General features: G+C 41.8%; 1 protein-coding gene across 1 annotated transcript in view; it reads left to right on the forward strand.

The window, feature by feature from the left end:
• Positions 1–11,340, forward strand: part of hemk1 (HemK methyltransferase family member 1) — a 149,711-nt gene extending 138,371 nt beyond the window's left edge. Inside the window, exon 13 of the mRNA XM_069942336.1 lies at positions 6,424–11,340. Coding sequence (XP_069798437.1) covers positions 6,424–6,481 — 58 coding nt within the window. The 3' untranslated portion in view covers positions 6,482–11,340. The remainder of the gene's footprint in view (positions 1–6,423) is intronic.
• The last annotated feature ends 3,041 nt before the right edge of the window (positions 11,341–14,381 follow it).

The raw sequence follows: 14,381 nt of genomic DNA on the forward strand, positions 1-14,381 counted from the left end.
GCCTGCTCTGCCATTCAATGAAATCATGGCTGACCTAATTATAGGCTCATCTCCACCTACCTGCCTTTTCCCTATATCTCTTAATTCCCTTTTACAATGTAAAAAACTATCCAATCTTGACTCAAATATATTTACTGAGGTGACCTCCACTGTTTCAATTGACATGCTCTGGGAAAAGCAGTTCCTCCTCATCTCCATTCTATATCTACTAGCCTGAATCTTGAGGCTATGTTGTAGTCTCTCCCACCAATAGACACAACTTACCTATCAGGGACGTATCAACGCAAAATAGCTCCTATAGTGGGGGTGGCCAAAGCATCAAAATACATGGCGTCAAGGAGGCCTCGCGAGTAGCCTGGTGGCCGCCATATTGCATTTGCCGTTATATAACTGAGAGCAAACACTAGGATGAGGAAGGAGGACAAGTGGACTGAGCATAAAAGAAATAGATGTGTGTTCCTTGTATGTCCAGGTTAGCAGCAACGCTGAGCGGTGGGGGAGAGGGGACATGGCCTTCAAGTGGTGCCCCCTTCAAGTGGCACCCCGGGCATGTGCCATGCCTGCTGTCCCCTACCTGTTACCTACCTCTATCTTATCTATGCCTTTCTAAATGTTATATGTTTCCAAAAGATTCCCTCTCATTCTTCTAAATTCCAGCGAGTACAGTCGCAGACGACTCAATCTCTCCTCATAGGCTAATCCCTGGAATCAACCTGGTGAACCTCCTCTGCACCGCCTCCAAAGCCAGTACATCCTTCTTCAAGTAAGGAGACCAGAATTTTATGGAGTGCTCCAGATGTAACCTCACCAGTACCTTGTACAGTGGCAGCATAACCTCCCTGCTCCTAAATTCAATCTTTCTAGCAATGAAGGTCAACATTCCATTTGCTTTCTTGATAGCCTGCTGCACCTGCAAACCAACTTTTTGCGATTCGTGCACAAGCACTCCTAAGTCCTTCTGCACAGCAGCTGCAGGCCCAGCACTGACCCCTGAGGCGTGCCTCTCACTACTGATTGCCAACCAGAAAAACACCCCTGTTTCCCAACCTTCTGCTTTCTATTGTTAACCAATCCTCTATCCATGCTAATACATCACCCACAACTCTATGCATCCTTATATTCTGTATTTATTTTATGCAGCACATTGTTGAATGCCTTCTAGAAATCCAGGTGAACAATGTCCATCTGTTCCCCTCTATCCACTACACCCATTATATCCTCAAACAACTCCAGTAAATTTGTCAAACAGGATCTGCTTTTGCTGAATCCACAGCTGCATCTGTCTTGATGGATCCATTTCACTCCAGATGCCTCGCTATTTCCTCTTTAATGATAGCTTCAAGTATTTTCCCAATTACAAATGTTAAACTAACTGACTTACAGTTCTCTGCCATTTGCCTAGATCCTTTTTTAAATAGTGGTGTGACATTTGCTGTCTTCTAATCCACTGGGACCTGTGCAGAGTCCACAAAAATTTGGTAAATTATCAGCAAATCCTCGACTATAACTTGTGCCATTTCTTTCAGTACCCTGGGATGTATTCCATCGGGACCAGAGAACTTATCTATCTTTAAACCCTCAAGTTTTCTAAATACTATATCTTTAGTGATAGCTATTATATCCAGGTCCTCACTTCCCATCATATCCATAACATCTGTCTTTGGGATGTTCGACATGTTCTCCAACATGAAGACTGACACAAATAGCCATCCAGAGCCTCAGCAATTTCATCATTATACAATATGTATTTCCCCATCTCATCTTCCAAGGGTCCAATCTTCACTGTAGCAAACCTTTTACATTTTATATAATTTTAAAAACTTTTATTGTCTGTTTTTATATTTTGTGCTAATCTTTTCTTCGCTTTCTTTATTGTTCACTTTGTGGTTCTTTGTTACTTTTTAAAGCTTTCTCAATCTTTTAGTTTCCTACTGCTCTTGGAGACTTTGTATGCACGAGCTTTTAGTTTGATGCCTTCCTTTATTTCCTTAGTTATCCAAGGCTGGCCGTCCCCATCCTTCCTTTCCTTGCTTTTAACTGGAATATACTTCTGTTGAGCACCGTGTAAAATCTCTTTGAAAGTCTTCTACTGTTCCTCAACCATCCCTCCTTATAGCCTGTGTTCCCAGTCTACCCTGGCCAACTCCTCCCTCGTCCCCTTGGAGTTTCCCTTATTTAGGCATAACACACTGGTTTTAGACCAAACTATTGTACCCTTCATTGGTACGAGAAACTCAATCATGCTGTAATCATTCTTTCCAAGAGGATCCCTAACAAAAAGATAGCTAATTTTACCTGTCTTATTGTACATGACTAGAGTCAAAATAGCATGTTCACTTGTAGGTTCAATGATGCTGTTCAAGAAGGTCCTCCTCAAGGTGGCCTTGACAAACCTAATTCACCAAGTCTATGTATATGTTAAAGACCCCCACGATAACTGCTGTTTCATCCTTACATGGCTCCATTATTTCTTGGTTTATTGCCTGTGCCACTGTAATGTTATTATTGGGTGACCCAGAGACATCTCCCACCAGTAATTCTTTCCCTTTACTATTCTTCATCTCCACCCAAATGGATTCAACATTTTGCTCCTTAGATCATACATGATCTCTCACTATTGCCCTGATATCATCCTTAGCTCAGAGCGCGACCCTACATCCCTTACTTTCTTGCCTCTCCTTCCTTATTACCTGATATCCTTAGATATTTAATTCCCAATCCTCTTCAACCTGCAACTACATTTCTGCAATGGCCACTAAATCATACCCCTTTCTACTGATATTTGCCACAAGTTCACTGACCTTGATCCGTGTACTACAGGCATTTAGGTAAAGTGACCTTATACTCATTGTGCTTTAGAAACTGTTAATTTTTGCCTCTTTGGCATGAAGTTTATCCACTCTACTCTAACCTTTATCCACTCTACTGTTACTTTTCTCTTTTTTAACATTTACTCTCCCTTTATCTATCCCTCTCCAATCTTTTGAACCAACCCCTCCTACTACTTAGTTTAAAACCCTGTCCACAGTCCTAGATATGCAAATATCTTGCAAGTTGATATTCCAGTGTGTTGAACAAGAAACAAATTGCTGGAGTAAATCAATGGGTCATGCAGCATTCGTAGAACTATTACAAAGGTGGAGCACCTGCTGGGGATAAAACACTCATATTAGTTCAAGCTGGTGACACAGCGTTCTTTATTAGCAAAGATAAAGATACATGACCAATGTTTTCGGCCTGAGCTAAAATCAGTCTGAATAAAATGGTGGAAGTGGGGCAGGGCGAAGAAACACAGGACCACAGGCAAGAGGTCCCAGGTGGATAGGGATGGGAGGGCACAAGAGATTAAAAAGCTGCAAAGAGATGGGAGAGGGGAAATTTCTCTGAACGGTGAGGATGGAGGGATCAGGGCAGGGGGAATGGAGGGTTGGGGAATTCAGAGGGGGAGTTAGCTGGTTTAGGAGGTCAGTGTGGAAGGCATGTAAAGGAGATTGGGGGAAAGATAGAGGATAAGAACATCAGTGAGGAGTTGGGAAGAGATGAGAGGGTCTGAGGGCAAGAGAGGTGGGAAGCGGAAGCTCAAAGGAGTAGAGGGGGTGAGTAGGGAGGGGTGTGAAGGGATAGAGAAGTGTAAGGAGTGGGGGGATAAGGCAGTGGAGGAATCCAAGCTGTCAGCCTTACAGAGGCTGAAGTTGGTGTGGGAATCAGTGATGGAGTTAGTGTGGTTGTCAGAACAGGGTTGGTCGGGACCAGGGTAAGTACCTGCATTGAAAGAGGCATTGGGAGCTTCGGTATGTTGGCAGTCGGGGTAACAGACAGAGGCAACCTAGCTCCATTGGTGGCCAGAACTGTGGTTAGCAGCAAAGATGTTGGACACTCAGGCCTATGGGCTGATGGGGTGGAAACTTGCATCAGGAACTCTGGCCTCAGGTGACTTGGTCCAGGCTGGAAACCCATGATGAAGGCGTGAGCATGTGTATACGTCCAGGGCCGAGGTGGAAACCCACGTCAAAGGTTGCAGAGGCTACAGTCTCCAGGGAGGCAAACTTCTGATTCTTGATGGATGCCAGGTAAGTATAGAACTCCCCTCTCTATCCTCCACCTTCCCCCTCTAACCTCTCCTACCCTCCATTTGACCTCTCCTATCTTTCACCTCCCCATGACTTCCCCAGTGCTCCTTCCCCCATCCATTCAGAGAGCTAACCTTCCCCCCGATAACTTTTCAGCTTTTTTTCTATTGTTCCCTCCCATGCCTATACACTTATAGCCTATACACCTATGGCCTCTTGCCTGTGTTCCTGTGCTCCTCCCCCCATCATCCCATCATTTTATTCAGGCATCTGCCTTCCTGCTTTTAGCTTATACCTTGATGAAGGGCTCAGGTCCGAAACATTGGTTACATCTCTCTCTTTGCTACATAAAGAACGCTTCATGACTTGTTGAGTTTCTCCAGCATTTTTGTGAAACTACAATTACAGTGTATGCAAATTTTTGTGTTTAATTCAAACTGGCAGAGACAATATTAACTTAAAACTATGCACAAAATTAGTGTCCTTGGATCTTGGTGAAAAAAAATGAAATACCTGCAATTTCAAATTACCTGCAATTCAAAATGCCCTCTTCTCCATATCTGGAAGGAGGTGGTACAGGAGCATCAAAATCAGGACTGCCAGGCTGGGAAATAGCTTCTTCCCACAGGGTGTGAGAGGGATGAACAGTATCTTGTAACCGAGTAAATAATTTCAAAATATGTATATTAATTTTAAATTCTATTTATATGTATATATTTGATTACTATGTGCTCTGCATTGTGTGTGTATGTGTGTGCACTGTGGTTCGAAGAAATGTTATTTCATCTAATTGTATATATACAGCCAGATGATAATAAACTTGAATTGATATGGAACAACACACGAAGTGCTAGAAGAACTCAGCAGTTCAGGCAGCAGCTACAGAAGGCAATAGACAGTCGACACTTCAGACTTAAAACTCTTCAACAGGCATAGGAAGAATTAGGTGGATACCCGAATAAAAGGCTATAGGGGAAGGGAAGGGGAGCACAGGGTGATAAGTGAATGCAGGTCAGGGGATAGAAAAGAAGGAGCTGAGAGGTGATGGGGGAAGGGATTGAGGGCTGAGAATGATGCCCTCTGATAGGAGGAAGGAAGGTGTATATGACAGGTGGGTCAGAAAGGTTGGGAGGGAAAGAGAGGGAGGTATGGGCCAAAGAGATATGGAAAGTGGGGAGGGGAGCTACCTGATATTGGAGAAATCGATATTGCTGCCCTCCAGTTGGAGACTGCCAAGGTGTGGTTTGTTAATGACATTGAGTTATCTAGTGGTGATTCAGAAATGTACTGATTTGCATTACAGGCCACGTTTCTGCATAGTACAGAGGAAGTTAAATAACTGAAGGATCATGCCCTTACCTCCACCTGTAGAGACTACAGGGTTATTTGTGTACATTCCCATAAGATTTATTTTAATCATTACATATGGTCAAATAACATCTTCACCTGGAAGCATTCTATATGGATTCTCAATGTTTTCTGCTATGGACCTACATGGTTTCTACTTCAAGCAACTTCAGATCAAAGCCTTTGATGTTCAAGGAACACCACCAATATCAAGTTATACAAGACTTCCTTCAGCAAGGGGTACCACTTAGTGGAATTATTTCTCTTCATCTCTCTATGTAGAGTTTCCTCCAGAGTGATGGCCATCATATAGGAGAAGCTCGTGGAAGTCCCCATGATGTGGACACATTTGCTTCACTTTCTATTCTACAGCATGAATGGAGGCTCTTGTCACCCATTGAGAATGTGTCATTTCTTGGTATGTCCCCCTTGCTTTAATCCCCATTACCCTCCAAATCAGTTATCAAGCTCTTCAAGTTTATTGCCACGTTCTACACAGAGAAGAGTTATTCAATGAGGGGTCCATCAAATCAACTCAAACAGCCGAGTCGCATTTAAGTTAATATACCTCTGTCATGTCACTACTCAGCCTTCTTCGCTCCAGGAAAAACTAAGACTGCCTACAAAATCTCCAATCCTGGTGAATCTCCTCTGCCCTCTCTCCAGTGTACTCACATCATTCTTGTAGTATGGCAACCAGAGCCGCACACAACCACTCTCACCAATGACTTGTAAAGTTGCAGCATAATATCATAACTTTTATATTTTATACCCTGACCAAAGTTGTGTACTGAATGGACTAGAACCCCACATTCCTTAGCACCCAACCATTTACTGTACAGGTCCTACTCTTATTTGACTCATGAAAATAAATCATCTCATTCCTGTCAAGATTAAACACTTCCTACCAACTCTCTGCGCAACTTCCCATCTGATCTATACCCTGCAGTAGTCTAGGCAACTTTCCTTACTATTGACTATACCACCAAATTTGTGTCATCCGCAGACTTACTGATCATACCTCCTACATTCTCATCCAAATAACTATCATGCGTTACAAATAACTAAGCTTCTGCACCAATCTGTGTGACACACCACTCATCAAAGACTTCAAGCTATCTCCAAGAAAAATGTTCTGGAAGCACTCAGCAGACACAGCCACATCTATGGAAAGAGAAAAATAAACATTGGATCATTGCCATGAAAGCATTGACTTTTCTTAAATTGAAAACCTAATGTGCTGGGAAAAGACTCAGCAAAGTACACAGATTCTGTGGAGAAAGAAAGAGTTTTATGTGTGCAACCGTTCACTAGAACTTTTGACCACTCTACTTGACTCAGGTGATTATTTTAAACTTTAATGGTATTGTATAAGGATATTTGAAATCTTTTAATTAAATAAAGTTCTATTTATTTCATCAAGTAAAGCAGAGCAGAAGCTTAGAAATCTTAAACAAAATTAAGGGGAATTCAAAAGATTTTTCACCATGAATATAAGAAAAATAGAGGCATGAGGTAGGTGAAAATTAGATTGCTGTTGAGTAGGTTGGTATCACGTCATGTCTTGAAGGGCCTGTACTAAAAAGTTTTGTGTTCTAAAAGCTGAGAAGAATCGAGAAACACTAAGCAGGCCAGGCAGAATTCTTTGATCTGAAGGGCAGGGGAAGACAATGTATGGACAAAGACTGTCTCTATTCCTGTCAAGGCAAGGAGGAGTTGAAACACAGGAAATAGAGGAGATAGGGGGAAGTCTAATCAGTTACAATGGAGGAAAAGCCAGGTCAGGAATAAGGGAGAGATCTCACAGGCTTGTAGACCCAACAGTGGCTGTGGGAGTGGATAGGCTAGTAATGGATATTGGCCTAAAGAGGCATCAAGAAAGGGGAAGTGATGATCAGTGCAAGGTGCAAATTGGCACAAAGTTAATGTAATGTCCAAGTTTAGTCAAAGTGTAGGATGCAGCACTAACACCCTCTTCTCATGGCCAGAAAAGAAGTTGCACATTTTCAGGAGGATATGTTTCTCCTCAGTACTTTATTTTTCACATTCTTGAATCATATTTATTTCTCAATGTTTGAACTGTTTAAAATTTCACTTTGATTTCTGTTTTCTCAGGGTGATATAGAGTTATTGAGCATGGAACAAACCCTTCAGCCCATGATGCATGCTGACCAAGTTGGTATTCTGGGATAGTCCCGTTTGCCTGCATTTGGTCCATATCTTTCTAAGGCCTTCCTTATCCTTAAATCTGCCCAAATGATTTTTGAACATTGTAGTTGTACCGTTTCTGGTAACTTGCTCCATTTAATGAACTACCCTCCAATTGAAAATGTTCCTCGGGTCCATCTTAATCCTTCCCCTCTCTCTTTATGCCTATGCCCTGTAGGGATAAAGCCCCAGTCTATCAAACCTCTCACTCTAACACAAGCCTTCCAGAACCAGCAGCATCCCGATGAATCACCTCTGTGCCCCTTCCAATTTATCAATATCCTTCCTTATTGGGTGACCAGAACTGCACATAGGGCTCCAAGTTTGGCCTCAGTAATGACTTGTGCAGGTGTATCATGATGTTCCAACTTTTGTACTCAGTGCCCCACCAAACGAAGCAATGCCTTCTTCATCACTGTGTCCACCTGAATCACCCTTTCATGGAACCCTGCCTCTGTGCCATTCATTTTCTGTTCTACAGTGTTTTCCAGGGCCTGACAATTAACCATGACTTACCAAAGTGCAATACTGCACACTTATCAAAGTTAAATTCCATTTGCCACTCCATGTGGAAAGTGTCCCAGCTTTCTCCATAACTATTTTAAATCTAATAGAATTGTGATCATTGGTCCCAATGAACCCCCACCTCCCACCAACTGTCATTTTGTCACCTGCCTTGTCTTGTTCCCTAAGAGAAGGTCCAGAATTACACCTTCTCTTATAGGGTCCTCAAAACACACTGTACATTAATTTAGGAAGCTCCCTTGAACACACAATAAATTCTGCCCTGTCCAAGAACTTGCAAATTGGGTGTCCCAGTCAATATTTGGGAATTTAAAATCTCCCAGCAATGAACTTACACATTTGATGTCCCAATTCCCCTTGGCTATTGGGGAGGACTTGTAATACAGCCCCATCAAAGTGATCATTCCCTTCTTGTGCAGAGGAAATTTACAAAGATGTTGCCAGGACTAGAAGGCTTGTTTTATAGAAGAGCTGAGATGGGCTGGTGCTTTATTCCGTCAAGTGTAAGAGGCTAAATGATCTTGTAGTACAAAATCATGAGAAGCTTGGATAAATTGAATGCTCACAGTCATTTTCCCAAAGTAGAGGATTCTCAAATTAGAAGATATAGGTTTAAGATGAAAGGGGAGAGATTTCAGAGGGATTTAGATGGGAAACTTATTCACTTAGAAGGTGGATCATATCTGGAATGAGCTGTCAGAGGAAAGTAGAGAAGTATCCAATTGCAACGTTCAAAAGACATTTGGACAGATTTATGGATAGGAAGGGCTTAGGATGATATGGGGGCCAAATGCATGTAAATGGGATAAGCCCAGAATGCCTATTTGGTGGGAATAGGTGATTTGGGCTGAAGGGCCTGTTCAGTGCAGTATGACTCTATGAATCTGCCCACATAGTCTCACTGGATGATCCCTAAAAACATCCATCCCTCATGAACAGATTCAAAGTTCAAATTTATTGTCAGATTACAGATGGCACCACATACAACCCTGACATTCTTTTTTTCCTGCTGGCCTAACAAAATTTCTGATTATCAGTAATTGTAAACTGAACTCCAGAAAAAAAGAAATGTGTACAAAAGAAAGAAACATAAACAAAATAGAGAAATGAAAATAAACTGGCTGTGGTCACCTCTGCCCCAGAAGAGTCCCCAATGTCATGTGTGAGGAAGCTTAGGAGGTATCACAAGATGATTCACCAGGGTACAAAATGAGGAACTCAGAACACCTAGCAAGCCTGATTGTTCTAAGAATTTGGAACTTGTCATCACATGAGATGGTCCAGATAGTTTAAGGAGAAGTTAGCTAAGAGACAACAGAATAGTACATACTGATAGGAGAATGTAGTATGGGATGAGCCTTGAGTGTGACATAAAATTCAAATGTTTCTGTGCTGTAACCTGAAATTTTGTGTGAACTGGGGAGCCTTTAATAGGCCTAAATAGTATTACCAGAATAAACACAGGGCAGGATATCTTCAAATAGTTCATCGAGCCTGTGAAAATTGTAGTGTTCAGTGAAATAAATTGCAGATCAAATAGTTTCCCATCAGAGGATTATTAAATGCATGTGTGCTCAAATTGCTTTGCTCAGGAGTGACTTATAGGAATGTGCTTTTCATAACTGCAGAATGAGAATTAAAGCTGTGCAAGTTCTTAGTAAGCTTGTTAGTTATCCTGTAATTTTGTATTTGGAGTTCGATAACTGGTGCCAGAACTCATGCTTCACTGGGACACAGTGAACCAAGTGGAAGTTGAGAAGGTAAACAAGTAATTCTGCAGAGACTGGGATCAAGTGTTGGAGAAACTCAGCAGATTACACAGAAGAATTAAAAGGCTGTTGACGATTCAGGCCTGAGCACTTTGTCAGGTATAACTGAGTCTAACCTGTCCTAATATCTCCATAAAAGGGAGATTAATAAATTCAGGCAAAAAACCATATTCTCCTGGAGACTTATTACTTGCTGTTTTGGGCCCAGAGGACCCCAAAACCCAGCAGCAACAGAAATTCACCAAGACAGACTGTGGGATTAAAAAGGGTCCTGTCAAAACAAAACAAGCAGGGGGCTCAGAGCCATCCCTGCGTGATGTAATAGATTCGCTGGGCCAGATGGAAGACGGGCTCTTCCAGGTTGTCGAGAAGCGAGCCCAAGACATGGGCGAGAAGCTGGACAAAGCCCAGGGAACCCATTCTGGGCTGATAGGTAGGGTGGCCGAAATGCAGGAAAGGGTGGGTAAAAATGAGGACACCATACATGATATGGGTGATAAATTGGAGATGCAGTTGAATGAAAGAGAGAATATTTGGAAGAAATTAGATGCCCTTGAGAACTACAGCAGGCGAAATAACATTAAAATAGTGGGGCTAAGGGAAGGGATTGAATGGCAAAATCCAGTAAGTTTTTTTCAGACCTGGATCCCCGAGGTGCTGGGCAAGGGTATATAGGGAGAAAAAAATTAAATAGAAAGGGCTCATAGAACCCTTTTCCCAAGAACAGGTCCCAGGCAGAGACCGTGTTCTGTCCTGATAAGGTTGTTGCATAATCAGGTCAGGGAGAGAATATTAGGAGTGGTGGCGATGGATGCAAAGAAAAGAGGGTCCCCCTTAGAGGTAGAGGGAAATAAAATCTTCTTTTACCTGGACATTAGCGTGGCACTTTTGAAGACCAAAAAAGCCAAGAGGCTGATCAAGCAAAAGGGGTACAAATGTGTACTGAGACATCCAGCCACCCTGAAGGTGATATTACCAGGAAGAAAAAGATCCAGAAATGGCAATGCAATTCGCCAAAGATCTGCCCACATTGGGAGTACAGATGTGTTATGGACTGTAATGATATTTTGGCATTTAAATTGAAAAAAAGGTCTGAAAAGAGGTTATGCCAAGTAGAAAAGAAGATTTTCTTGGGGAGCTCGGGAGACGGAGAGAGGAATAGATGGGTGCCAGTGGCACAACCTGTTATTGGAGGGGAGTGTTGACAACCAAAGGAGGTTGACAACAGAGAATGTAACGAGGACAAAGGTTATGTCGGTAGAGCAATAGGGGATTAAGGGAAGGTATGGCTGTGAATGTTTCTTGTGTCTTTTATTTTTTTTGGTTAGTCATTTTGGTTTTTGTCTTTGTCGCCCTTGTTCTTCACCTAATTATTTTTGCAGTTCAGATGGAGCGGAGCAAAGGGCTGATGGTAAGAGATTAGGGCTGCAGCGGTGGGGGGGGGGGGGGGTGGTGGTGGTGGCGGGGGGAAGCATTTAGGGAAGGAATCCAGGGGTAATGGCTAAGAATCTAAAGTTTACTACTTTTAATGCCAATGGCTTAAACGGTTCAGTGAAGCGGGAAAGGATCTTGGCACACATTAAAAAATGGAAATAGATCTTGCCTTCCTTCAAGAGACACATTTAACCAAGTGGAAACATCAATAGCTAAAAGGGGGGTGGGTGGGTCAGGTTATATCCTCCTCCTTCAGCTCAAAGGCAAAGGGAGTGGCAATTCTAGTGGGGAAGAGTGTTCCAATGCAGGTGCAGAAGGTGCTTACAGACAAAATGGGAAGATTTGTTATGGTGCACTGTCAAATATATTCAGAATCCTGGACCCTAATGAATGTGCACACCCCCAACTATGATGATGAAAAATTATACAGGACATTTCCCTATGATTGGCGGAGGGGAATGAAAATATTCTAATAGGGGGTGATTTTAATCTATGTCTGGATCCTGTGCTAGATAAATCCACAAAATGGATAACTAGGACCAGGGCAGCGAAAGCCACCAGTTACTGCATGAGGGAGCTGAATTTGATAGGTATGTGCGGAGAAAGCATTCAAGAGAGAGGGACTACTCGTTTTACTTGAAACAACATGACTCCTCCTCTAGAATAGATTTTTTACTGGCTTCAGGCCATTTGGAAGGTAGGATCATGGAAGCTGAGTATAGGCCAAGGCTTTTCTCAGACCATTCCCCCTTGGTTTTGACTATAGATATGCCAGATAAGCAAAGCACAGCATACAGGTCGCATCTTAACACTTTGCTGTTGAAAAAGTTGGTTTTGTAGTTTTATAAGAACTTAAATAGCCCTGTTCTGTGAGGATAACTGCCCCTCTACTCGAGATAAATTTCTTCTATGGGACACCCTTAAGGGATACTTGAGGGGCCAGATAATTGGGTATACAAAAACAGTTAAGACAAACTATATGAGGGAAGTAGAGGAATTGAAAAAGGACATTACCCATTTAGAGAAGTATTTTCAGGAATCAGCCAAGATTCCAGTATCTTTTTCAAACATTGCCTGTGCCATTGCCCCAGGATTTCTTTAAACAGCTGCTACATAAGGTTAGAAGGTTTCTCTGGAGTAGTAAAGTGCAAGAGTCTCTCTGGGAAAAATTAACATGGGACTACGGTCTAGGGAGATTGAGAATGCCAAACTTCAAAAAATATTATTGGGCAGCTCAGTCGAGATACATCACCTCTGTCTTTCAGGGAGGAGGCATACCATCCTGGGCACAAATTGATCTGCACTTGGTGGGCGAGAAGATGGCAGAGGATTTCATTTACAAATGGGACACTAAATTGCTGTCAGGGAAGAAGGGCAGTCCCATACTAAATCAAGTGAATAGTATCTGGACCAAAATTAACCAGTATCTGAACACTAAAGTGGAGCTGTCACCAAAAACACCCATGACTCCTAATAAATTAATACCATTAATGGTAGGAAACAAGATCCTGGACATCAGGCACTGTAATGGCATCAGGTGCATAGAGGACTGTTACAAGTGGGGAAATTAATGTTGTTTGAGCAGCTAAAAATTAAACATGCTTTGCCAAATCAAACATTCCACTAAATGTATTTCTGCTGGATGTATTTGGTCCAAGTATAGCCCTACCTCGATGCAGTAACTTAGAGGCCTTGATTCGAAAGGCAAGCGATATAAAATTTATTTTGGCAATGTTCCAGTCAGAAGGATCTAAACCGGGCCTTCATAGGTCAAGAGAAAGATGGGATTCGGACTTGGGCATTGCAATTGATGAGAGATGCTGGTCCGACTTGTGGCGGGAAAGCATGACCACGGCCATCAATGCAAGGAACAGTCTGGTGCAGTATAACTTTTTGCACTAGTTGTATCTAACACTGCAGAAAATAAACAGATCAAAACCAGACCTTTCATACCAATGCTTCAGATGTGGCATGATGACCAGGACATTTGTGTACGCAACTTGGTCATGTACCAAGGTGAGGGTCTTTTGGGTAAATCTAGTCTTAGTATCAAACAATGGAACAAGGAAATGCAAAGCTGTGTTCCCCTGGAGAAAATAACTTATAACCTGAAAAACAAATATACGGTATCTTTGGTAAGATCTGGCAGCCATACATGCACTACATAGGAGCACGGTGGTGATTGGTTTCCCCGTTCCTTGCTGCAGCTTCCTCTCCCTCGCACTGATCCCAGTCAAATAAAGTCAGGAATGATTATCAGCCCAGAGGCCGCCCACTGTGCTGCAACAATCCCGGCCCCTTGTTATTTATTTTCCTGATGTTGAAGTTTTGTTGGTTGAAGTTTGAGTGAGTTGTCTTGTTTTATATGTGGGGAGAGGGGGGTTGGTAGAGACATGGACTTGTATATATAGTCATAAAGAGAATGAATATATGTATATTTGAAGGTGAATTGCCATTGTTGGCAGGACACTGTATATGGCTGGACAAGCTTGTGTGAAAATATAAATAAAATATTCCAAAAAAACATATTTTTAAGGAATGAAATAGATATGTAAGGAAATTTCTTTGGAAGGGCAAGATGTCAAGGGTTTCCTTAGAAAAATTAACATAGGAATAAATATAAATTAGGACTCTAACTTCCAAATTTTAAAAATTATTATAAGGCAACACAAATGAGATTTCTCTCTTCTTTTTGAAGAGGGAGAGAAACCAACATTGATTAAGATAGAGATGGAAAAGATAGAAGAGAAGACACCAGAAGATTTTAGATATAAATGGGAACCAAGATTAATATTTGGTGACAGGGAAACTCCATTATTGAAGCATTTGATTAATATATGGTATAAAGCAAATACCAAAATGGGAATGATGAACCCTGGTTTAGCTAAAATGGCTTTGAATCAAAATAGACTTATCCCATTTACAATGAATAATTGACTTTTGAATATTTGGTTCTGTAAGGGAATTAGAAATATAGAAGATTGTTATGAAGAAGGAAATTTAATGTTATTTGAATAATTTAAAAATA

Source organism: Narcine bancroftii, chromosome 5, assembly GCF_036971445.1.
Source record: "Narcine bancroftii isolate sNarBan1 chromosome 5, sNarBan1.hap1, whole genome shotgun sequence".
Lineage (NCBI taxonomy): Eukaryota > Metazoa > Chordata > Chondrichthyes > Torpediniformes > Narcinidae > Narcine > Narcine bancroftii.